This window comes from Epinephelus fuscoguttatus, linkage group LG14, assembly GCF_011397635.1.
Source record: "Epinephelus fuscoguttatus linkage group LG14, E.fuscoguttatus.final_Chr_v1".
In the NCBI taxonomy this organism is placed as follows: domain Eukaryota; kingdom Metazoa; phylum Chordata; class Actinopteri; order Perciformes; family Serranidae; genus Epinephelus; species Epinephelus fuscoguttatus.
In genome coordinates, this window is record NC_064765.1 from 15,653,791 (window position 1) to 15,680,922 (window position 27,132).

The window sequence follows — 27,132 nt, forward strand, 5'->3', positions numbered from 1 at the left end:
ACAAAAACAACAATTGTACTTCACATAAGAGGGGAGTTACTGGACTACTGATGCCTCGATTGATTAGTTTGTAAGGTAAAGCTGAAGAAATATGTTTTTCTGCAACCCCCGTCCACAACTGTACATTGCTTAAATTCCCTGCCAGTGGATTTGGTGTAGATGCTAGCAGAGCAACACAGTACATGAAATAAGCATAGCAGAAACATCAGATAAGTCAGACCACTGTGTTTAACTATATGTCTTTAAATGTTACAGTTACAGCTGAAAATGGCGACAGAAATCAACAAGATTGTCGATTTTACACGTCTTTGCAGTTCAAATCAATTACCAGTTATCTACCTGGAAGTGATTGTTTTTGTTGGCGTGACATCACTGTGATTCAGTCTTTAATTCTACTCACCATATCATATAGTAGACAAGTACATATCCTTATATGATATATGTCACTTAAACCCAGTGCCTGCTTTATTTCTACATATTTATATCATTTCCTTTAACGCATGGGACTCGAAGCAGCGAGCATCTGTTTGAAACCCTCCTGCTGCCATTGTTGGCACAACGTTTCCCACTCCTATATTTAGCAGAGCATGAAAGCAGCGTGAGTGATAGATCCTGTTAATTCACCGTATTTCGGTCTCTATTACAGGGAGCCTTTACAGTAGAGTATTTCATCTTGGAGCTAATAATCTGAAGCACTTGGAGCCATAAGCCGGCTACCTTGAACTGCATTACAATTGATAAATGGACCATAAAGCCAGGGAGCTGCGCTCTGACATTACTGCAGTACACACAGTTTCCTCTGCTATCTCTCCCCCCCTCCCTATCTCTACTCTCCTGTCCCTTCTTTCTCTTTGTGTCTGAGTAGCTAGCTGAGACTAAAGGTTAGTGGAGGTAAAGGCGTACTATAGAAATGCCAGCATGCTATGCAGGCATGACATCAGAATGTGGGCAAGGCACAAAATGTTCATGAATGTCCTGTTCCCTCATGATACAAATGTACTTTTCTGCCTCCGTGTGAATTGTAGAGGAAGGCAAATCAGAAGAAAAAGCATGTGCTTGATCATGTTTATTCTACTAAACACAGATCAATAGTTTTAGTGATACAGTCATACATGATCAGTGGTAGTTTCCACAGCAGATCTTTCAAATATCAGAAGAAATAAGTTTTAATTAGACGGCTTTTGTGAGCTTGAAATTATGAATAGCCTTCAGAAATGTTCTCCTTAATCAAAAAGAGCTTCGGTGCTTGTCACAAAATCTAGTTTTTTCACCTGTATAGACATTTTCCAATTTGTTTTTCTCCTCCCAAATTCATCATACCTCATAAATGTTACTATTGCTAACTTTCTTCAAAGAGTGACTGCTGCAGTTTGAGTGCAGAGGGAAGTTGTTGCCACACATTGTGAGCTTGTGGCATCAAAGAGGCACTCACAGCTCTCATTTCAGATATTGAGGCTGAAAATGGCCATGAGGGCATTACAGTTGATGGATTTAATAAACCGTCTTTCAATGTTTTGATTTTCATTGGCCAGCTTCCATCAGCAGAATCTTTTCTCAGCATAATGGTGGCAGTGTTATTTTCCAAAGCTGAGGAAAATCTTACTTGAGCTGAATATGAAATTGAAAAAAGAGAAATAAGGGGAAAAAACATTTAATTAGAATAAAGTCCCATCCATTCCCTTTAAGCTTCTTCGGTTTGTGTGCATATGGGTGCAGAGCAGTGAGCCTGCGGTGGAAACTGCAGGGTGTGTCCCAGTCTGTCAGGCCTCTCAGACGTCAAAGGGAAAATAAAACCAGCAGGTTGGACACAGGGTCATCTGTCAGCATAATACTAATGGTATGTTTGAGGTAGGCAAGTCCCACATGCTGGTTTGTGTACACTACATATTCAGCTGCTTATTTATGTAACCAGCACATGAGGCTGGAAACACATGGCGTGATTGATGTCTGACACATGCTGAAAAGAAGTGGAAATTGTTAATTTAATAATTAGCTTTTGAAATGATTTATCTAACCTGTTTGTTTACCTTCATCAATATGAGATTGTTTTAAAGTGCCTTCAGGTGATCCAAGTGTCATGTGTGTGACCTAAACCCCCTGAGGATGATTGTACACTACCAACCACCACACAAATGAAATGTACCATATGACGCACATAGTAGATACTCCAATCATTAGGGAACATCTATTTATGGATGAATCCATCAGCTGTAATGCCCAAATGGACTTTACCGATAGCTATTGCAGCAAACAAACTTCTTGTGCACTCAGCAGGTCTCTCCTCTTCCTCCTCCTCAGCCTTTCACCTCACACTGCTGACATTTGCAAGTCAGATGTCCGTGTTATCAGGGGGGTGAAGGATTTAGTCAGATGCAAGACTTTGCTGATTTGATTTACAAATGCAGAGGAGGTCTTTTTAAATGTCAAATCAGGACAGCCAATTACGACTGATTTAGTGATTTGATGAACGTAGAGCTGCTGGAAGTTTGATTTGGATTTATGTGACGATTCTAGGGCAGTCATTTGAGCATATGAGTTCTGCTAATTATTTCAATACAACAGATGTTTACCAATATCTATGAAACATTATTTAAGTTACTTTAATTTTTTTCCTGTAGTGTTTATATTTCTAAGTTGTTGACATGATTTGATTAGGCTCCCATTAAACCATAAACTATTGTCAGTATAGGATTTAAATTAATGACAGAAAACATCATTTGGTCCAGGTTATTGCCACATGATTAATTCATATACTAGTGCCTGTACTTCTGACTCAAGCCACAGGGACATTCAGCTATATCAGTTGTGTCTCAACATTTTTTTATTAATACTTTTAAGACAATAAATATAAGAAAAATAGAAATTAGGGATGGGAATGAAGAACCGGTTCCAATATGTCCGATCCATCGGCAACATATGCCTCTGAGCTTATCAGTTCCTTTTATTGATGCATGTTTTGCTGACAGTTCCACGTTGCAAAACAATGATGTCCAACTCATGTCTATCCTCCTTGAAAGTTGCAACAAGAAGGATTCATAGTGAAGATGTAGAAACTGTCCACAGCAGTATGCTGAAACAGCTTTTCTATGCCAAGGGGGCTTAAATTCCAGGAATGCCATGTATTGCTCACTCTACAAGTTTCACTGCTTTCCAACCATGCAGCACGTCCAGTTTTAAGGTTGAATATCCTGTTATAGCATCAGCACCACGCAGGCAGGCCTTGCAGATGTTTTCTTTGACAAAGAAAAGCTAAATGAAAACAAAAACAAATGCTGTACAAATATTTATTTAGTCATTTCACCTACACTGTGTTTAGACTAGATGCATTGATACTGAAAGACTGTGTAGGTGTACTTTTCTCTACACACAGAGGATTTATCAGGAATCAATGGAATGAATTGAAGAATGTGGCCGATAAGCAGAATCGATAATGGCATTGGTACCATAATCTTCTCAATTCCCATCCCTAATACCAATACACATCGTCTCTCTCCACAGAAACGTATTGAACCACCTTGCATATCATTTTTCTCTTCAGTCCAACTTCGCTTATACTCTTACCGATCTATTTGTATTTTTGTAGTCACTTTGTTCCTTGCTGGTGGAGTGAAATTCATCATCAGTTCCCTAAAATTTTTCTAATTTGCAAAGTATAAACTATTTACTAACCCAAATGGAAACATAAGCACTGCCAGATGCTGTCAGGAACTTTTAAGGTTTTGTGAGGTGTATTTATGTTTTACTTTTTTACAAAATGTCTTGAATTTGTTCACCAATTTGTGGTTTTTATGCCATTTTATATATATATATATATATATATATAATATAGTTGTTTTTTATCATTGTTTTAGTCATGCATCGTCTGGGAAAGGAACTTCCACCTACTGCACTGTTTTTAGAAGAGTAGCAGTGTATTATGCATTTGCAAAAGGTTTTGAAGAAGTGGTGGTTAACTTCATGCAATGTTAATCTCCACAGTAAAGTGTTAAATAGATGCTACCTCAGTCATCATAGGCATGTGTCAAGCAGCGCTGCATTTTGAGCTGTGGCCAAGGCTTTGTTTGATGTTATTTTCATGACACCTACCTGCAGCCACCAGGCTCTGTCAGTATACCAGCACAGGCTCAGTGTGCAGGGCCTTAAAGTGGTAACCTGAGAGCAGCGCTACTTGATAGATGGGCCTGTTTAAGAGCGATGACAGAGGTAGCCTATGTGACTGACACCAGGGTAATAGCCATTACTCACTCTCTCTTGGTTGTTAGTTCTCTCCCACCTGCCCCCTTTCTACCTTCCTTTTCTGTTCAAATGGAGTGGATATCAGAGGAGTGCTAAAACTACATGTCACAAACGCAAACGCTGCCAAGGTACTGTAAAATACCAAGTTCTTTTTTTTAAAACTTCTGCTAGCTTGTGTCCTTTCTCCTGGTAGATCCTAGGTCCTTATGGAACTAGATTTTCCTTTCCGTTGTGGTTCAGACCTGTTCAGACCTGTTCGCTCTGAGATTTAGACCTGGACCTAGGCTCAGTTAGAAATGGTTGTGTTAAAATGGATTTAGGCTCCCCTCCCAGTTTTCCATTGCAGCCTTAACTGGGCCTAGTTGCTAGAACTTTTCCCTTCTGTGCTGTGACCCAGAGTTTTGTACCGCTGTTGCTGCTTTTTGAGGAAACCTTTGTATCTGTCTCTTATCGCCTTGCTGGTATAGAGAGTAGACAACATGGTTCACTCAACTACAAGGGCGAGACCCCGTAAACCAGTGGATGTGAAAAAAATAAGCTGGTCCTGGTCCTCAAAAAGCCAACCTTCTTTACCCCCTTTTTATAAAACTCTCCAGCCCAGTCTCCCACTTTCTCTCTCACTGCTTCCTTTCTCTCATCCCTCCTGGCAGTTCAACCGTCATTAATGAACCACCGTCGCCAGCTCTCGCTCTAAGAGCAATGAACAAAGCTCTCTGTTGAGAGGCAAACACAAGTGATGAGCTGAACAGTGGAGTCATTGTGGCCCTTCACTATAGGCCCCTAACATGTTGTGTAGAGCTGCCCTCTCAGAGGTCCATCACTGTCCTAGTTCTGGGTCTATTGACCCTCTTCAGAAATGCTGAACAGAGAGGTCTCTGGGTCTTCATCTCATAGTAAATCCAAGCCACCATTGACCCCATAGACCCGTGATTTCCCAGGTTTGAGAGTGTTGCAGTACTGCTAGTGAAACACTTTTTACTAACATCATGTTAAAAGAGCAGTTTGGATTTTTTTAAGTGGGGTTGTTTGAAGTACTTATCCACAGTGAATTAACTGCAGTAGATGGCGGTCTGTGTACCCCCAGTTTGGATTAAAAAAAAAAGACAGGAGCACCAGCACGGTAGCAAAGCAATGTCCTACTATGGACAGGCTGGAGAAAAATGTGTATTAGCAGCCTAAAAGAATCAGTATCCGTTTTTATTTAGGGAACTGAAGCCATTATCTATGCTCTCTTCACAGCCACCAGTCTCCATTGACGGAAACATTAATTTTACCTCACTGAACATGGGAGTTGCTGGTCTACCTCTGCCTCGATTGGTTATTGTGTGACTCTTGGGTTTAAAAGGGTTAGTTCGGACTCACCAAAGTCACACAATAACACAAACAAACGAATTGAGGCAGCGGCAGGCCAGCGACCCCTGTGTGTTGGGCTGGCAGGATATCAGGTTTTTATGACATGATTATTGTGTCCAAAAGAGTTCACCAAAACAATATTATGGTGATGTCGATAGAAAATTTGAAATAATAGTAATCAGTGAAATCCATCTTTAACTTAATTTATTATGGCTTTTTTTTTTCTTCTTTTTTTTTTGTCGGCAAATGAGCTACACATAAATTACGAGGATAGGGAGGTAGAGAAAAAGTCTAACTGTAGCTGTACAAAAGCGCAAAAAAGTACAATTACATTGAATAGATAGTGAAAAAATAAATTATTTAAACGATGTTGGATTATTTACACAAGATTATCTTATTTTTATTATTAACCTGATATAAGTATTTAAATTTGATATATTATGGTCATCAATACCAGTATATCCAGCACCACTACCTGTATTCTGCAGTGTAAAATTATTGTTTTTGTCAATGGATTCTGAGATTAAAGATGGATATAATGTCTTTAGTTCCCCATTAGAAAAGGGCTTTGTGACGGCAAGGTAAAGTGGTGAAAATATTCGAAACATAGCATAGACTTAAAACTGATACTGATTTTGTTGGGTGGCTAAAATACATTTTGCTGCTGCCCCCATCCACAGCAGTACATTGCTTAGCTTGCAGTGGTGGTACTTCTGTCTGCTTCTCTAAACTGCTGGAGTGCCGATCACCATCTACTGTAGGTAAGGCACAGTAGATAGTTCGGATAAGTATCGAACTATCCCTTTAAGATTACACTAATATTCTGTCTCGTTCGTCTCTACAAGAGATGAGAAAACCTTATGAAGGAAATGTGGCTGATATGTTTGTCATACTACAGCCAAGAAAAAGCGTAACTGACATATAGCCACAAATGTCTCAGTGCCAGACCAGCATTAGAGCACACTGTACATGTGGTTAGTTTAAGGAACCTTTCCATTTATGTCAACTCTACCCATCCAACACCTAGCTTCCTGCATATTTACAAAACTCTTCCTTCTAGTTTACCCAGTTCCTCCCCACTTTTTGTCACATTTTCTGCCCTTCATCCCTTATTTTATTACCCTCTTCCTCATGCTGTGTCCCTTAGTAATTTGCCTTAGCAGTGATAGAGAACTCCTTCAGTAAACTCTTAAACCTCTCTTGGTTCACTGCCAGTTCCTCTGTATAAGTTGATCCTCCTGCTTTTCCCCTCCTTTTGCAATGCATTGCCTTTCATTGTAAAACAGGAAGTGTCTTTGTACAGACCCTAAGCATCACTCCATCTTACTGGCTACATTTTCACTTGTAAATCCCATCAAACTAATATTTTGTATTGATAAAACCAGCGTTCTGGAGAGGTAGTTTGTCTTCTAGCTGGACTAGTACCTCCTGTTTTACAGTGGACTTGGCTACAAATAAAGCTCCATAGTCTGTAGTGGCTTGACCCACCCTGTAACGGTGAGTAGGTCTCATGGCAACCGACACCGTCCTTTTCTCCTTCGCCCTCGCTTGTGAGTCCATGGGGTAGATGAGGAAAGGAGGCCACTCTAAACTCTTTAAGATGAAGCCAAACTGTATGGTGAAAGGTTCTCTTCTCCGCAGACCTGATTGTTCCCCTTCGCTGCTGCTGTCATAAGTCATTTAGTGATATTCTGTGTGGTGGTAGAGGTTAAGCCTATGTTTGCTTTTCTGTGAAGTGGTTTTATGTGGGGATCTGCAAAGATAAATGGAAATGTATGACAGAGGAAACTATAGCTCTCACCTCAGGTTCCTCAGGACATGACCGCTATTGTTTTATCTGGTTTGGAAAAATATCGCCCTTTCCTCTGTTATGCCAAATTGAACTAGTGTCCTTGGCAAACTCTTCTTACAGACCCTGCTTGTCCTTCTCCTTTAGAGACAGCCCTTCTTTTTCACGTTGGTTGCCCTCAGAGTGAACACCTAAGGTGTAATAACTACTTGGCCTTGTATTACCCAACGGTCATGCTTGTCCAATAAAGAAATTAGCCTGCCAGGCTATAGAGTCCCAGATTAACTCCACCATGTGACTCAAGATCACATAGGTTCAGTTTATATGTCTTGTTTTATTAATTCACACTGGGACAGGAAAGAGACTAAACAACTAAATTTTTTTTAACTTCTTCACAAATGTCTTATCTACTCCTCCCCTGTAGACTTGGCACCAAGGAATCTCTAATAAATGTCCAAATATTACAGGACGAATGAGAAGAAATAAACCTATGGGAAGGATGCACAGGTCTGACACATGACACAAGTGATTCCTTGGGCATGTTTCCACTCCTCTATGAAAGATGCTGAAGCACCAGAGTTATACTTCTTGGAGCATTTCATTCTGCATTGTTTGTGGGACTATATTGTTCCAAGTTTCGCAAGTTTATTAAAAAAGCAATCTGGAGCATTTTGTTTCTCCAAGTACTTTACCCCCTTCTTAAAGGGTTTAATCCCCAGATTGGTTCAGAGCGGAACACAGAGCCATGACTGTGCACTAGACCTACGTCAAAGTCTTCCACCAATTCCATCCAGATGAACTTGACTGCACGGGACGTTTAAAGGACACGCTGCAGAGACATAAATAACTCTCTCAAGTCAACCAGTTTCATTTATCGCTCCTAGCTTCTGTAGCAAATATCTCTTCCCTAGCCATAAGTCTGCTCTTACTTGCCTTTGTCACTGTGTTACAGTTTGAAGCAACAACACAGAGAGAAATTGAACTTAAAGACACATGAATTTAAAAATATATTCTGTCTGATGACACAAGCAGGGCAGACAAGCAAGAGCAATCATGGTGTGTGATAGTTTGATGTGTTTTTCTTTGCAACTGCAGATCAATGCTCCAGACTGCATTTGATTGAGCTGTATGAATAGACTGATCTTAGACTTTTGCTTTTTCGCACCGTGTTTAATTTCATCACAATTCTTACACTGTTTTCAATCTCTCTCCCTCTGTGATCATCTTGAAATTTGTAATCACGACCCTTTGTATTGGTGAACATTTCTCCTTCTCCCCTTTTCCCTGATTTTCCCGTCTCTTTGCCCAATTTCCCGCACCATCTGCCAACGCTCTCCTTTCTTTCCTCTGATCACTCATTCACTCACTCCTCTCTCACTGCCCCCTCCTGCAGCCATCCACAGCCTGAAGCTGAGTCGGACCCATGTGGATTGGCACAGCGTGGATGAAGTTTACCTCTACAGCGATGCCACCACTTCCAAAATTGCACGCACAGTCACCCAGAAACTGGGATTCTCTAAAGGTCTGTAATTTTCATTATCTTTCCAGTTAATAAGGTGGACAAGATGTTCCCTGATCACGCTGTATATGTGTATTTGTACTTGTATCAGTAATGAAATGATTTGAAAGATACTGTTAGAAGAGTTAATAGCTTAAATCATTTGGTCAAACAGTTTTACTCTCACGACAAGGTACTCCCTTATTGTACATATTACTACAACAATATATATTATAATACAAAATATGATCAGAGATTTAAATACTTTTTTGTGTACATGCACCCTTTTTTCTTTACCTGCACCCAAACTGAACTGTTTGGTGTATTTCTCGGCATTTCCGCTGCAGCCAGATCTAACTGGAAGAAATCCAACATTAGCCACTGTGACATTTTCATTTTTATGACAATTCAAATATGAAGAAATCATCAGTGCGTCATAATGTAATTTGAGCCGACTTTCCCTTTGATTTCCTCAGGAAATGAACAGTAAAATAAGTTGTAATTTGCACGGTCATAGTCAGGCTCACCATGCACAGGGTGACATTGAATATTTCAGTAAACCTCTGAAGGCAAACATTTATTTATTAAATTATGAGAGTTAAAAAAATGAGGACATATTCATGATAGTTTCCTTTGAGTTGACTTTCCTTGTGCAGTGAAACTTAAAATTTCCCTGCGGTCACAGGAACATTTTGAGCAGCAATCCATTGTGCTTCTCTGCAAACCTCATATGGAAACGTTTTTTATTATATTGGGACTTCTTTGGTGATGTCACATATTTAGTTCAATTTTTCAATTTTCAATAAAGCCCAATATCACTAATCCCAATTTGCCTCAGAGGGCTTTACAGCATACGACATCCCTCTGTCCTTTGGACCCTCACAGCAGATAAGGAAAAACTCCCCCTAAAAAAACTTTAACGGGAAAAAATACTTTGTTTGTTAAGATCAGGTGAAAAGTGTCAATTGCGAGAGAATTGTCAGCACTGCACAACATATTTTGCATGTCAAGTCATATGCATCGCTAGATGTAGAGCTGCAAATTATGCACACAACTCAAATTATACATGCCCTACTGTGCATATGGTATTTTGATCCCTGAGAATGCATTGATGACAAAGTATTAAAGAAACATTTTTATTGGACTGAGTTATATAAACAGTTTGTTTTGCTATAATTAGTTTGAAGTCACATCAAGCTGCAAACTCCAGGGTTGTAAAATGAAGCCAACTTGGAAGAACTGAAAACTGCAGTTCCTTTAATGGCCACTTGGGGCTGGCTCCAGAGGCCAGTCAATCCCCATAGACGTCCTGAAATACATGGTACCAAAAAAAAAAAGTTTTGGTCTCTATAGCTAATTTCCCCCTTCATGACATCTGTGCAGGGGACGAATATTTATGTGACTCAAAAGTTCAAGTTCAGCTTAATTAAGTGTCGGGCTGTCTGCCGGTAGTGTCCTCGGCTTCTCAGTCAGAGCCAACCCTCTTGCTCAAATTAGTCACTTCTGGCTGCAACAAAACAAGATGGTGATCGACAAATTGCCAAACTCATGGCTTCAAAACAGCAGTCCACAAACCAGTGTGTGATGTCACGGTAGCTACGTCCATTATTTTCCAGTCTATATGCCAAACTCAGGGTCAGATAAGACAAAGAGTCTACAGCCACGCTAGCGGTGAGGCTATACTTAGAGCGATGGTTTGGGCTTAATGCTAATGTCAGCATGCAGACATGCTCACAAGGACAATGTTAACACATTGCCATTTAGCAGGTAGTAATTATCTCAGTCACCATGTTATGTTGTGTGTTAGCAAGCTGACAGTTGCTAATTAGCAGTGCTGCTGAGGTGGATAGGAATGTTAATAAACATTATAAATATTGGACAAAGTGAAATTTTGACCTGATGATGGTGTTAAATGAGCACTCAGAGGATCACTTAAGTTAGAGCAAATCATCTTGAGGGGTCTGTACCTCATTTCGACGACAACAGATCAACATTGCCCTCCACAGAGCTAGCATGGCACAAACCTTTACTGCTTCCTTGGTTCGTGAGATACACACCTGTTGCCACTTTTCTGCTCATCTAATGCAGACATGTTATAGCTGCATTCACAGTGTGTCACCACCTGCTATTATTAAACAGTAGTTTAAATATGGCTGGGTACAGTTCAGTCTCTTAACCGGATTAGCCCAGAGAATCACGCAGTGTCCATCTGCTGTTCTCAGGGTCTAGGTTTAATCAGATGGCCTGAGTGTAACTGAAAAGACGGCAACTGCAGTTTGACCCCGTGTCTGATGTTTGATCTGTATGGATGACTCTAATCTGATCCACAGTCTCCCGGCATTTTCATCTCCTGCCTGCAGATTATAAGAGTAGGAGCTGGCACTGACGATGTCAATCTCCCCTGACACACAAATACTCAGTGTTGGGAAATCTCCTTAGTGCTGTCCAGACATCAGCAAAGTCCATTGGCTCCTATCACCTAGCCGCACAGCACATGACTGCACCAGACTATAGATTCTAAATAAGGACACACACTCAGCCCTCCAGTCACATTCCAATTGCTGGCACGGAGTCTTGTGCCACTGTTATACGTAGCAGGACTTTGTGTCTCACCTACTGGCCTGTTTGGACCCAGAACAGCACGTTACTTAAACACTCTCATGTAGATGTAGATATAGATGTAGATTTATATCCTTTAGTAAACAGTGTGGGAATGTGTGTATTAAGCAGTGCAGTACAGATATGACTATGAAAATGTTTTCTTATTGCACAAAAATCACAAGCAAATAGCCAGGTATGATGGATAATAGTCCAGCCGTGTCTTCTGTCCTCTTCCAGCCTCCAGCAGTGGCACACGGCTCCATCGGGGTTACGTTGAGGAGGCCTCACCTGAGGATAGACCCCCTCAAACTACGCACATTGTCTTTGTGGTCCATGGGATTGGACAGAAAATGGACCAGGGACGCATAATTAAAAACACTGGAATGTGAGTTTTTAAAATTTGTTTTATGTCAGCAGAATTGCTCACTTCTGTTCCGTAGACTTTACAAAGCAGGTTTAAATTTATTTGCACACAAACCAAATCCAGTCTAAGTAAAGAAAAACTCTCCCTTTGATGATGTAATATTTGTCATGTTTGTTTGCTGTTCCCTTTTTCTTCTTTTCCAGACACGGTCCGTCTCTCACACTTCTCACCCTGTCACTGTGTTTGTCCTGTGGCTTTTATAGAGACGGCTCACTTCTTCTTTCTTTTCACTTTGTGTCTCTGTTTGTCACGACAAAAGCATGATAACATCTTGTGCTTTTAAAGAGTTGTTAAGTGTCCCGTAGCATTTTCAGTAAGTTCCCTGACCTTTTGATTAAGCTTATATTACCTGTTGTGTTTTTATTGCAGGGTTTTAAATGTCAACCTGTCTGGCCAGTTTTTGTGTTTACAGAGAACTCTCTCTTTCAGTAACATTGCCAAGTATGTAACTAATGAATTTATGGAATGCCCAACTACAGTCCTTAAAGAAAATATTGTCTCTGCTCATTATGTAATCGCAGCTGTTGTTAAAGCATTTTGATACAGGAGGCATATTACTGCATTAACTAATTTACAAATGCCTCCAGTGACGGTGCTAGACTGTTTCAAATGGGAGAGACAGGCTTAGGTCACATGCAATTTTAGAGGTATCATACCATCACCAGCGTCCCCACCACAGGTTTGATTCTCCAAAGGCTGATGATACACTTATAGCAATAGACTAAGTAAAGCTAACATTAGGCCATAAACAAACTACACCACGGTTGCATGACTTTGACGTCACCACCACAATGAGGCTGTAAAGGCGTGAGTACATTTTCTGTCCATGGCAACCTCGGTTGTCGCATTAGCCTCTTGGTACATGGCACTATACTTACTTTGGGGTTCAGGATCTTGCCCGTGTATACTTCGACATGCAGACTGGAGGAGTTGGGGATGGAACCATCAGACCTCCGAGTAGTGGACGACCTGCTCTAGCCACCATTCTTTTCGACACGTAGAAACTTCAAAATTCACAAGTGGGGTATTTGCTGATGTATTTTATGCCGTGGTTCCCAACTGGTCCACCCACAGGGTCCGGATTTCTCCCTAGTCATTAGTTCAAGGTCCACGTGGTTTAATATATTCAGCATCATACTTGCGCTTGGCCATGTCATCGAGCTAGTTTGCTGTCTCTGTTAAGTAGCTGTCCATTAGTCACTCCCTCTACAGCGGGAAACGGCATCTCTGTGATGGAACTTGACACATTTACGAGTCACTTGCGTTCCACTGAGAATGGACCCACAACCCACTTTTGGACTGCGACCCACCAGTTGGGAACCACTGCCATAGAGAGAATCATGAATATTTCTTAACCTTGTGTGAACAATAGACCTTATTTCAGGCATCTAACCAAAACAGATTCAAAAATTGACTTGAGGATGAGGGAACTCTTAAAATGTGAATACTACTTTATTTATCACCACCCATGAATAATTCTAATAATTTCCCCTCTCTGGGGATAAATATGGAATGAAAAATGTACGAAAATATTCGCCACAGTTAGCAGGGCCAGAGGGGAGTCCAGGTTTAATATCACAAGAGCGCTGGTCCCCCTTAAAACCGCCATTGAACGTCTCACACTTTTTCCCCTCTGCTTTGTTCGTCCAAGGCCGCCCATAGTGGAAGCTATTTCAGGCATTCCTTTTGATAACACTGCACCTGCAGCTTTTGTGTTTTGTCCCTCCCTCCACCCCCAGCTTTCTCACCCTCTTTGTCTTCTCCTGCTGTTCTCTTACTTTATACACGGTATTATTAAATTGCCTTCAGTACGGCGGCCAAGAAAGCACAATGAATCAAAACTTTGGGGAAACACAAGGGAACAGTGAGACATATTTGCCTGATATATTGTATTTAGTGAGGATCTGCGGCATCAGCAAACTAGAAACACGTATGCAGCGTCAGGAAAATATTTTTTATACTGTTCTGCATGAATCTAAATGAACTGTATTTGTCAAAACAACTGGGACACGGGCTGTCTCTGTATTTAAACGCAAGTAAACTCACCAGTTACACGAATGTCTTTAATGCTTTGAGCACCACAAACAAAAATATATTTCTTCCCATATTATTAGGGTGCTGGCACAACTGTAGTTGTAGAGATGGATGTCTCACAACTTTGGAACATTAAACCGAAATTGTCAGCATGATCTGATACCACTAGCTGATCCTTTAACCAGTCTGATGAGTTCTTTTTGTCTCTCACAGGCTTTAATGAGGAACTCTGTCACAATATTAGATCTCTGTGTAGATCTCTATGTAACTTCCACAGTGGGGAAGTTACGGTGACAGGCCACAACGGTCACTTCTGCCGTAAGAGACCTGATGGAGCAAATTATTTCAGTGTTCTTGCCTTTTGTAAAAGTGAAACTCATTGCAGCTCATTTTGGTATAGGCTGTTGATCAGTTTTGAATGTTACTTATGCAAGGCACAGTCCTTTTCTTGTTGTTGTGTTAGTCTTATGTACTGTTTAAAGACATGACCCTGAGTGGCACCACTGTTCTGGCCCCGGCCCATGAAGCATTACAGGCAGTAGTACAGAACGTGCGGACCAGAGCCATGTGTGTCTCTGTGTCACACAGTTAGCGTCGGGCCACTGGCTGTGGCTTAGGCCGGCTAAGCAGGTAAAGTAGACCAAGTCAAGCTGCAGAGCACTTTAAGCCCCACTCCCAGCTCCCTGTGGATTACAGCACACACACACTCCTCAGCCAAGAGGAAAGATCAACCTGACGTGTCTAGCCGGCTTGTTTTGTTTTTATTTTATTTTTAACCTGCATAATTTCAGCTCTGTGTCTCTCTGAGTGTCGGTGTGAAAGAGGAAATTGTGGGCTGTTATTATGCTCTAAAACAAAAACAGAGTCTTTTCAAAACCTTTTGTAAGCTAAACCTATTAAGTCAAAGCTCACTGCCCAATTAATGCCAACCTAAGAGCTGGGTGCTCCTTATGGGCGCAGCACAGAGAGCTCTGTAATGCACCACTCAACCCTCTGAGCGTTTCTTTCCCCGCAGACACACTAGCCTGCAGATAGTCCTGTCAAAACCTGCATTAGGTACTCCATTCACAAACCAGCCACCTAAAAGCCACTCTCAGGCTCCATTTACCCACGTAAACACCCTACCTCACCCTCACTCTTTGTGTATTTCCTGTGAGCTATTGCTGCCCCATATAGGACGAGGAGCAGCCATTGTGTGCGTGTGTGCTGCATCAGGGAGTAGCAAAATGGGCGTCATTCTTCCCCTCCCGACAGTCATTAAAGTCTGCGAGAGAACGAGTCCAAACACAGACCCTTTAGTCAGTCTGAAGTGAGGCCGGATATACGTAGAGGATGTTACTCATCCGCTGAACCTGTCATTATCATACACTGCTGCCCACACGATGATGATGGCATTGTTTCTAAATGAAGCACTTTCCCTGCATTTTGTACCTGAATGTTTTGGCATATTAACCAAAATATACACCATAAAGTAATAAAAATGTGAGCGTGCACTGTTGTCCTCATACACTTGCGTGGTTTTTATTGTTATGTGTCTATTCAGGCTGAGGGAAGGTGTGCGGAAGATGGAGGAGAAGCACTTTTCAGAGCACAATGACGAGCACGTGGAGTTCCTGCCTGTCGAGTGGCGCTCCAAACTTGCACTGGATGGAGGTAAGTGTGTGTTTTTGAGACTGCGGGAGCCTGCGTATGTGTGTTTATTTAGTCTGTTTGCTTTGTGCTGTAAGTGTGAACAGTTTAAGAGTGTTATTGTAACTCTGTACATGGTGGATGTATTTAAGTTGTTCAGTCTTCCTGGTCTAATGAAAAAAGTCAAGGAAGCATAGCCAGAGTCATCCCTTGTAGAACTTAGTATTTATATAGGAGTGACAACAGCAGTCGTAACCTCATGACAGAGTCCTGCCCGGGTCTACTTTTCAAGACCCACTCCTGAACTGGCACAGCAAAGTGCAATACCCCTATAATCCTACTGTTATACGACTGTTATACGTGTTAACTACTTGACGATACTGACTCCTGTGTGCGCACGGCGAGAGAGGAGAGGGAGAGACGCTGTGCTGCTGCCAGAGGAGCCACTGAATGAGTTCCCTTTGAGCTGTAACTAGCTAAGAGAGTCTGAGAAGTCTGGGGCTGTTCATAACACATTCAGGACGTCACAGTTTATTCCACACTACTGAAGCTGCACCTCTTTTTGGAGCCACCGCAGTGTCTGTAATAATTTTGACGACAAGCCGCAATATCGCGAGTATCACGATATGAATTTGAGGTGACCGTGTCAATCCATTCTGAACATTATTATCTTTGTAAAGGTTGACTTTATGGCTGAGCTGTTACATTGGATTGCAATAACTTTTATAGCCAATAAAGTGGCCACTGGGTGTATGAATTTAGGCACCATCATGTTTCATACTGTGGTATCGTTGCTTTGTTTCTGTAGATACAGTAGACTCAATAACACCTGACAAAGTGAGAGGACTGAGAGATCTTCTCAACAGCAGTGCCATGGACATCATGTACTACAACAGCCCCCTTTACCGGGATGAGGTGAGAGTCACACACTTGAAGAAGTTAGAGTTCTCTGAGAGCTGCTATTTCTACTGACTCCACTCGCTCGTCTCCCTCAGATCACCAAGGGCCTAACACAGGAGCTAAACAGACTCTACACACTATTCTGCTCCCGCAACCCCGAGTTCGAGGAGAGGGGAGGCAAAGTGTCCATCGTGTCCCACTCCCTCGGCTGCGTCATCACCTACGACATCATGACGGGGTGGGATCCTGTGCGCTTCTGTCAGCAGACACATCACGCTGTGGAGGAGGGGCTGGACCTGCGCTGGATGTCTTACGAGGAGAGGCACGTTGTGGAGCAGCTGCGGATCACGAGGAACAGGTAGATGTAACTTTTGATATACCATACCTAGCAGTTTATACCTTTCAAACCACTCCAAATTCAATATCTCCATTTTTTTCAGACGGTAGGTTCTGTTTCCTGTTTGTTTTTGCGAGGCAGCAGGGTGTTGTGACGCCACATGATCAAATGAAAGCAAAGAGGCTCTTAATATATCTCCTCTACACCACCCACCTAAGCTATGCTATCAGGGAAGTTTCCATTTATTATTCTAGTTTATGAACACTCTCTGTCCCTTTCTGTTCCTGTTTCTGACAGGCTACAAGAGCTGGAAAATAAACTCCTCATACATGAGGCCTCAAAAGCCCCAGCACGCCCAGCTCTCAAATTTAAGGTGAGATGCTCGGTCGTTTTCAACATTCTGTATGTGTGCCATTACAATATGACCATCCACAACTTCTCACAGTGGAAACAGGGGAAAAAGCGTACTGAACTGAACTGTACTGCTCGGTGGAAACTGGGCTAATATCATCTTTGCACCTTGTGTCTCTCAGGTGGAAAACTTCTTCTGCATGGGTTCCCCTCTGGCGGTGTTCTTGGCTCTGAGAGGGATCCGTCCTGGTACGAGCTGCCACCAAGACCACATCCTGCCCACCCCCATCTGCAGCAGGCTCTTCAATGTCTTCCATCCCACAGACCCTGTGGTCAGTCTCTCTTAACTGCCCCAGCCCATACAGACACTCTCTCTCACTCACTGTAACACCAAGTCAAAATTTCCTACGCTTAATTATTTGCAACGTCGCCCACATATATTAAGGGTGAGATTTATAAGTGGTAATATGCTCGTTTTATTGCACATTTCCCACTGTACTCGGCTGATGAAAACAAACCTTTGCAACTCACTCCATCAGATGTTGAAATTATAAATGTGCATGTATACATTTCACACCTGGAAGTCATTTCTCCATACTGTAAGCTAACTGAAGTTTTATTGCTGTGTTCAGGCCTACAGACTGGAGCCACTCATCCTCAAACATTACAGCAATGTCGCACCTGTTCAGATACACTGGTAAGAACTTAAGTTTTAAAACTCTTGAGTTGTGCATCCATTGGAACTGCCATTTCCTCCATCTCAAGGTCTGATTCACAGAAGATATTACAGCACAAAGCGCCAATAAAATTCTGCAGCTGAGTGCAATTTGCCCCCTTTCTGTCTGATTACAGTCATCCCTGTGGCAAAGTATAAATTCCACCTTTGCGCTAAGAGCACATTAGGCAGAGACAGTGACATAGAGAAAAAGAAAAGGGAAATTTTTAGACTAAAAGCTACAGGTCCTGATGAACAGGCGTGCCCTGTGACAGAGAAAAATGATAGACATGACGATGTCCAGTGTCATCTTTTTAAGTCTTGTATAGAGTCCATTTGTCCTATTTTCTGTCTAGTTGTGCTTCTTACAGTCTCAGTATGTGTGTCAGTTTCTCCATTAAAAAGATTTTGTCACAATTGTTAGCTACTGGTCCTTGGTTGGTGGCGTTTCTTTACCCTAGTTCCCAGTTACAGCTTTCTTGCTTGCTACCAGCAATATTTTGATCAAATATCTATCACGAGTAATAACATTTTCTTCAGAAAATGTACATAGATAAAGCAGCAAGCAACTGTTAGGAACCTCATATCCTAGTATGTGCTTAGCTCGTTACATACCGTTTCACAAAATACAGTTTTTTTTCTCACATTTCCAAAAAAAACATGAGAGTTGTTTACATCAGAAGACCCGCACTATCGCTAACATGAAGGCTACGTTTCACCTTTTGCAGCTGCTTTGAAAATTACAGCCGCTTTTTCTTTATTTGTGCAAGATTAGCGGCCGCAAAAGCCGCACAATCCTTTTGTTAATTTGCCTAAGAATGTCTTTAGAGTATGTTCTGAGTGTTTGTTTTTTTCTCTATCAGGTGTAGCGCCACTAACCCCACACCCTACGATGAGATCAGGCCTACTTTCCTGACCCCGGTCAAAGACCCGACATCCGACACTGAGAGCATCCCCAGCCCGAGCACGTCTCCTGTACTCGCCCGCAGGCACTACGGAGAGTCCATCACCAATCTGGGCAAGGCTAGCATACTGGGTAAGACAATGCCGCCACTTCTCATGATTGATGATTACTATATGCCAGCCCAGAAGTTGTAATATTCTTCAATCAAACCATATGTAACTTGTTAAAAATGAGAAAGAATAGACTACTATGATGAAAGGTGTCTGGGGTGGAGAAGAAAGGATTTTCACAGTTTTTCTACAACTGGTACTGGGAAATAATATGAGCTCTGACAGCCCAGAGAAAGAGCTGAGCCAATAAATTTCACCCTGGAGATTGTCCTTATACCATAGGTGAAATCCATTCTCCCCTGTGAGGTTCAGTTTTTCAAGTAATGTGAGATGCTCCCTATGTCAACACTGCCGCCATGTGGAGAGATTGAGAATAGACTCATACACTTAGCTTCCCCTGTACTTTGAGATAAATTAAATTGAAAATAAAAAGAAGAGGACAAGCCTTCTGCCAGCATGTGACATTTTGTTTCTGTCTTTCTATCATACTTCATGTAGGAGCGGCGAGTATAGGGAAGGGCATCGGAGGCATCCTCTTCTCACGTTTCTCCCGCTCCAACAGCCAGCCCTCAGTGTCTTTAGGCCTGGACGTAGGGACAAACACTGAGGAGGAGGAGCAGAAGCGGACGGAAAGCCAGTCAGCATATGGCCTCTCCACCATCATCCGGCCAACCTCACCCATCACTGACACATCATGTTAGTTCCCTTATTTTAACACAATCATTAAGGCAAGTCTCATATTTGCTGGTGGGCGTAGAAGGCGTACAAATCATAATGTCTGTTTCTGTCTTACAGTGGAGCTGGAGCGGCGCATCGACTTCGAGCTCCGAGAGGGCCTGGTGGAGAGTCGCTACTGGTCGGCGGTGACCTCCCACACAGGTTACTGGTGCTCGCACGACATAGCACTCTTCCTGTTGACCTTCATATACAAGCAGAAGTCGATACCCTCCAACCCAGAGGAAGATGCTCCGGATCCGGACTGAGGCAGCACATTCGTCACAACACATACCTGACACTTGAATGGTGTCTTATAACTCTGAGGCGGATGTGTCACCTTCTTGACAAGACACAAAATAAACCTCATTTATTTTCATGCACACAAACTGCTCAGACACACTAACATCCTTTTTCCTTCCTACATCTCTCCATGATCCAGCTCTTTGAACTCTTGGGAATCATTGGTGACAAACTGACTTCATTCCAAGATGTGCATTTTGGTCTCTTTTTGTGTAGTTAGTACACAATCGCACACCCTAAGGGTGACAATGTTGGACAAGGAACCCCTAAGGTGGTGCACCTTTTGCTAGTATGACCGCAAGCTACAGTATAGACATGGAATAAGAGAGGAAGATCGTCCTAACGTCATCCCCAAGTCTTCAACCTTAAACAGCCTGTTGACAAAGTGTCCATACGTGTCCTGTTCATCAACACTTAAACCCCGACTCCCTCCCACTGACTCATTTGGAGCCTTGTGACACACTTGCTTGACCCTCGGTCGCTGAGACTTCGAGTTCTGTGTCTGTTCTTTAAAAAAAAACAGTGAGAAAAATAATTGTTGAAAAAAGTAGATTTGTCTTTAAAATGAATCCTTAGCTACATCTCAAAAACTTAATGCTAACAAGCAAATGCAATGCCTTCCAGATTTAGCCAAATAATACTACTCATGCAGAATATTTCTGTTTAGTTTTTTCTGAACAAAAACGTAGGGCATTATCCCTTTAATAATGTTTTAAAAGAACGAAGAATGACATAACAAACGTCATATTTTTAGTTTGTTTTTCTTCCTCTTCTTTTTATGTTTGCCTCTCTTTTTTTTTTTTTTTTAACATAGTTTGACTCTCGAAATAGATATGCACCAAATAAACCACGAACAAAGCACCACTTTTATACGCAGTCAACTAAAACAGAATTTCCGTTTGAGTAGCAGGCACAAAATGTCTCCGACTAACACACAACAGTTACAGCTGAACATCCTGCAGGACGTCATTAGCTCCCATGTGACATGTACTGTACATACAGAGGTTTACAACCACGTGAGGCTGTGTCATGTTAGCATCATTTAAGCTCTTAAACAAGGGCTGGACATGTAAAGTTATTTTCTTACACTCTGTTTATCTTTTCAAATCTCTCGATGATGTCATTTCCAAGTCGAGAGGTCTTTCCCATTCAAGCTAATGCTTCTATATCAAGGATGAGTTCTTGAGAGAATTTTCTGTGCTATATCTTTATATTACTATCCAGATGAAATCAGTGGTACTAGATGTATTTTTTCTTAAAAGAAAGAATTATTTTTCCAAGTGATTTTCAGGCTCTTGTGGATATAAACCTGGATCTCATCTGTGGGAAAATGGGATTCAAACACGCGGCCAAATAACATTCACGTGTCTCACTTATTAGCTGCTTGGCGTTAGTCATTCTGAGGCGTACTCCATGACAAAAAGATTAATTGGTCTAGGGTAAAAATAGCGTCTTTTTTTATTTTGAGGCGTCTGTGATTCACTGCACGCAGAAGTTAATTGTATGTCTTTTGCCTTTTCTTGTGACCATCTCACACCTTACTCATTTGAGCAACGGATATGTCAGCTTGTCTTTTTATCTGTGTGAAAGAAGGGTTTGTTTAGTCTTAAAAACAGTGGATTTTAGTCCAAATTTTATTCCAATTCTATTTCAAAAAGGACAACCAGAGAGAGAAAATCCTGATTTTTATTTTCTAAACATGTCTGTTGCTGCTTCGTGAATCTTGCCTTAGGATTGTCAGAGCAGTTATTAAAAAATCATGATGGATCGCACAAATGTGGTCCTTTTAAAAACGCACCCGATAATGAAAATGTACTCACTTTGCATGGTGTCATATTTATAGTAAATGGATGTTGGAGCAAGAAGACATCGCAGAGAGTGCCAACACACATCTAAGAAACTGCTTTGTGTTCCTTACTGAGCAGAAAACCGCTCATTATTGTTTATGGACTTCTAATGAAGTCATTTCTAAGACATTTTGCAATGGATGAAGAAATGGAATCGCCCTCTGATTGGAATTAGTCACAAGTGACAGACTTGATTATCACCAGTGTCAAATTTTCCTCATCACAATATCGTAGTCAACAAAGAGCTTATTTTTTAATTTGCTATGGTGCAAGCTGCTGCGTTATTGTTCCACACAATCAAGGGCTGTTGTCGACTGGTCCACCGCCGGATGGAATCCATTTTATTGGCATTTAATGTCTGTGTTATTTATGCAAAAGGCCTACTGACTGAAACCAGGCTGCCTCTCGGATGACCAGAGAAGAAGGGGAAGTGGTGTGGAAGCAGGGACAAATAAGGCAGAGTGATGTGGGAGTGTTTATATTTGATCCGGTGGATCTCGCCCATTCATCAGCTATGAATTGCACATAAATTATCTAGAAAACAGCCCGTTGTTGATGTTTATTATCACTGAGCATGTGTGACATCGCAGCGGTAGATACAGGAAGCAGTTGGCTTGCAATTTACTTGGGGACCTTAGACCTGTAAAGCAAAGGACAGATCCATTGTTGCCTCTCGTGCAGGTTCAGACAGTAGATATGTAAGAGTGGACGGACCATTATAACTATGACAACAAAGTTCCTGCCAGTGTGTGTTTCCAAAATGAACTTTGCACATTTTCCGTTCTAGCAATTCAAGCACAGATTTCTAGCTGTGTTCACTGCTTGCAAACAAAGCAACTAAACTGGAGAGCATTAAAGAAAACCTTGTACTTTTGACCACATGAGCATTTAATGCACAGCGTTTTGAATGACGACAGTATATTTTTCTTGTTAAAAAGCACCACAAGCGTCAGGGAAACGTCTACTGTTCTATGTTTTGTCGATTTGACACCAGTTTGAAGCCATTATTAGGTAACAAAAAAAAATTGAAATGTTCAGACGTACATGAGGAAGGGCCTGCAGCCATATGTAATCAGTCACTGAGTGAGCAAAAAGAAATAAGCATTAAAATTAATTGTGGGTATTTTGAATGGAATGTGTTCAATTCGTGCTCTAACTCTGAATGGAAGTGTTTTCGTCTGTCCTTAGAGCTGTGCAATAACCCATGCCTGTAATGGATTCTAACTGCCATCCAAAGCACTGTATTTATTTCCTTTTATTAAAGCATTTTCTTTTTTTGGATACATTGACTTCTTCTTCCTAATCCGTCACATCCCATGGGTAATGATAGGGGGGAAAATATCAGAATTGGACTCTGTTTGCTGTCGCGTAGGAGGACGAGGAGGATGATGGTCTCATTGCTCATTTCCAGACTGATTTTTGGAGGACAATAGAGCTATTTGTTCGTCTGCGACTCAGATCAGATTCTTTCCAAAGCGCCCCCCGCTGATGCGAATAACAAAGCTGACTTTGTTATTCACAAGCAGTCACGACTTTCATATGAGTTACTAGCTCTTTAATGCAGTTTTGCAACATCTGCAAAGGCAAGGGCTCACAGATGGGACCATTTAGAGCAAAAGTGATTGTCAGAAATAATGCATCTGGTGCTGCTGTTCTCTGTTTGGCCACAAGAGGTCAGTCATCTATTGGTAATACTGGAACAAAGAGTCCTATTGACCATCTGTTGTCCGGTCAGTGCCCTTTCTCACTTCCTGTTTCCATTTATTGACCTTTAATTGAGCTATTTTTACACTTAATGGTATCATTTATGATTATACGCCTTTATCACTTACTTTATAAGCTTGCTAAGATAAAATATTGAATTGGCATAAAATATATAAGAAGTTTTACCCACTTAAATATCACCAGAAAAACTGATTGCTTTGTCCCAAAGATGACCCCTGCAGAGTGTTGTACTCCTCCTCCCTCCTTATCCACATCAGCAGCAGCAGCCAAGCCAGCTCTCCTCTCCATCTGAATCTCCTGCTCTGCATCTGACTCAAATGTTTACTCTGCAATTAAAACACAGCCTATAAAAGGCAATGGGTCGGGTGCCAGACACTGACGACGGGGTCAGAACTGCAGGGGGAGAGAGAGAGGTTATAAATCGCTTTGATGCCGACCGTCGTCTGAAGGCCCAGATTCCTGAGCTGGAGGATTGGAGCTGAGCGAGTTCACCGGGGTGCGGAGCCAGAAACAGTGATGATTCATGGGTCTTTACTGCGGACCACTTGGAGAGTGTGGGCTGGAGTGTGTATTGCGCTGCTGCTTTGGAAAGACAGGAGACACAACCTTTCTCTATCACCCCCCCCCCCCCCAGCTGATCATTTGTTTGAATGCGCTCATAAAAAGCCATTACTCATCTACAGCAACCTGCAGATGATATTATCTCCAGTGGGGATGAAGAAATTTATGATCTTCCTACAGTGATGACATCATACTTTTGTATTCTTTTACAATATCCCTAAAACAAATCGAAATTTGGTGCATAAGGAGAAGAAACATGAAGTTAGCCTGCATGAGATTATATTCTCATAGTGACACGGCTATATTCAGAGACTGCTGCAGACAGTTTTGGATGTCTGACGTCTCTTGAGTTTCTGATACACTATAATGTTGTTGTGTGAGAGCTGGTTATAGTTTGCACACGCAGAAGGAGTTTCATATGTGAAATCATGACGTTTGAACTAAGGATATTTATGTATTTTCTGCAGTAAAAAAGAATTTGGAAACACTGGTACTTCACTTTCCATCTCTCCATTTCGTGAGAAGTCATATTTGTATTCCTTTACGTTATATTAAATGCAAACACTGATTTTATTACTTGTCTGCAGCTGTGCGTACCCATAGGGTGTTCAAATTTGCATTTTCTTTCAATTTAAATTATATTTACATATATTTTAGCTGAGAACAAGGTGTCCCAACTGTCCCAGTGGGGCAAAATTTGGGGAAAATGCACTCACTCCTTGTACTTTTTGCAAAATTGTGCCTTTCACGTTTGGATTAGGCTCTAAAATACTTGATAACCTGTTAGCCGACACCTGTATCTGTCCAAGGATCACATTATTTTCATTACTGTTCAAGAAGTCTGTGAGTTATGTCAGGTTATTTCACGTTGACACAAATATGTCCCAACTGACCCCGCTCTCCCCTATTTATCAGGCTTCAAAATAAGATTTTTATTGTAGATAAAGTGATTAAATAATATGCATTTCTTTACTGTTAAATCCCCTCAGAGTAATGTTGACATACCTCCACCTGGAGCAGCTACACTGAATACATGCAGCTCCTTGAATACATGTGATGTGTCAGGAATGAAAGCAGATATCTGTATACTTTGGCTAATTTCTACGTTTCACAGTCTTCCAGTCAGGCTTTTAAGGGAATTAGTCAACACTGGAAAGAAAAATGGAGACGCAGTTAGTGAAATTGTAAAATTGACAAACCCAAACTGCCTTGTTATTTTGTGCTGTTCCTCCCGGGGCTAAAGACCCAGAGGTCCCTGGATGCTGCTGCTGCTGCTGCTGCTGCAAGGCTCGGCAGCACTATTGCCATAAAAGGCAGCTTGAGATCTTCACTGCGTGTCCATTATCCACATAGCGCTGAATTTTCGACTGTGGAGGGCTGCAGTTTGACAAAAGCTGAAATAAAACACACACACAAACCAGAGCCTGACCTTTTTTGTTCACATATATGTACCATATTTATCAAGCTTAGCGTGACATTGAAGCTAGAACTCACATTAATGCCTGATTTTGGATATAGTTCTTAAAAGTATGCCATTATTATATGTCAAGTACAGTTTCTATTACTTGTCTGCTCCTGTATCCACTAGTTAAGCTCCATAATAAGATTTAACATTCAAGTAAATGATGAAAAATGATGGATTTCTGTAGCAACCTCCAACAGTATGTGAAGTAGGGGAGACCGGGGTTGGTTGGCACACTTTTATGTTGGAATATTCTGACCAACAGCAAATTTAAAAGTTAAGTTCTCAGTTAATAAATGTGTTTTAATGGACATAAATGTTTCTAAAATTAGCTGATTCATGAATATAGCAACCAGTAGAAATAATTTGAACATCGAATTTAAAAAAAAGAACCAGAAAACATGAAACAATTTATCACGTCACGCTGCAGCCACTCAACAAATGACCACACAAAGTTATTACTACTTCTACTGAAAGATCTGTACCTCTCCCACCTCTGTGTTAGCTTAAAATCATGCGTAGACAGCCCCTAACTGAATTTTATTTCTCACCCGAAGAGCCAATCCCCAGAGCTATGACTCACTAAGCAATATTTTTTTGGCCATTGTCTTTATAATGATGAGATTGTGGGTTGTTTAGCTTTGGATAACCCACAGCCACCCTCAATTCCCACTCACAACCGTTCCCATTTTGGTACTAAAAGGTGGAGCTGTGAACACTGCAGTCTGTTGATTGGTCAATAGAGGACGGTCAATCTGCTCAGGGCGCTGAGTTGTGACTGGTTTTGAGGCTCATGTAACCACTGTTCATACTGTGGAGAGTTTTATTAGTGAACTGTAACTATAAAATGAAAGGATGTTTTGCTGCAACTTTTAAGGTGGAAAGTTAACTTGTATTGTTACTCAGTGCATGAGTTGACGACATGAATCCATCAGCACACCTTAAATTTCACTGTGACAACTCTGACCATTGCTTTAGTTTTTATATGACACACACTTTTAGTAATGAGTGGACCTTCAAGCGTATATCTTAATTTCAGCCGGATTATGTGAACTGCATATATTCTAATCCTCACTTGGAGAAAAAAAAGTGTCGTGGAGCGTAGTTCCTGTGGGCTCCGGCAACACTAAACCCCTGAACTTGCCTGAGAAGGACTAAATGCACAAACCCGCCATTTTTAAATATCCCATGGAGAGAGACTCTCAGTAGTCATGTTTCCATCAGCCTGTTTAGATGCGTCGAAGTATCACATCGGAAAATTGGGATGGAAACACCAAAATTCGAATTAAAATCCCCTGATTCGCACAAACCAAAATACGCTCGCTTTAGCCAGGTTTTGGTTGATTCGAAAAAATGTTGATTCGCAAAACGGGGGATGGAAACAGTTATATTCGAATTAAGTCTGACGTAGCGCACCTCTCCATGGTGATATCCACACTCCGAGTCGGGAAGGCGGTGATGCATTTACAAGCTGGTTGCCAACCGCCAGAAAACGTAAAAGAAGAAGAATGAGAGACTTGTTTTGTTTCCGGTTCTGCGAAAAACTCGTGCGACTTCATGGTTTTCACCAAAGTCCGTACATTTAATGGAAACACACAGGATTCGTATTTCATTTAATGTGCATTTCCCAATGATTTGA

At 41.5% G+C, this 27,132-nt stretch overlaps 1 protein-coding gene across 2 annotated transcripts in view; it reads left to right on the top strand.

The window, feature by feature from the left end:
* Positions 1 to 23,026, top strand: part of ddhd1a (DDHD domain containing 1a) — a 28,240-nt gene extending 5,214 nt beyond the window's left edge. The window contains exons 3-14 of one of the 2 annotated variants that reach the window (XM_049597097.1): positions 4,263 to 4,364; positions 8,772 to 8,900; positions 11,715 to 11,862; positions 15,479 to 15,588; positions 16,373 to 16,479; positions 16,560 to 16,822; positions 17,099 to 17,174; positions 17,335 to 17,484; positions 17,785 to 17,849; positions 18,731 to 18,903; positions 19,380 to 19,577; positions 19,677 to 23,026. In XM_049597097.1, the coding sequence (XP_049453054.1) occupies positions 4,263 to 4,364; positions 8,772 to 8,900; positions 11,715 to 11,862; positions 15,479 to 15,588; positions 16,373 to 16,479; positions 16,560 to 16,822; positions 17,099 to 17,174; positions 17,335 to 17,484; positions 17,785 to 17,849; positions 18,731 to 18,903; positions 19,380 to 19,577; positions 19,677 to 19,864 (1,709 nt within the window). In that variant the 3' untranslated portion in view covers positions 19,865 to 23,026. The remainder of the gene's footprint in view (positions 1 to 4,262; positions 4,365 to 8,771; positions 8,901 to 11,714; positions 11,863 to 15,478; positions 15,589 to 16,372; positions 16,480 to 16,559; positions 16,823 to 17,098; positions 17,175 to 17,334; positions 17,485 to 17,784; positions 17,850 to 18,730; positions 18,904 to 19,379; positions 19,578 to 19,676) is intronic. The other variant, XM_049597098.1, reaches the window with a different exon arrangement.
* The last annotated feature ends 4,106 nt before the right edge of the window (positions 23,027 to 27,132 follow it).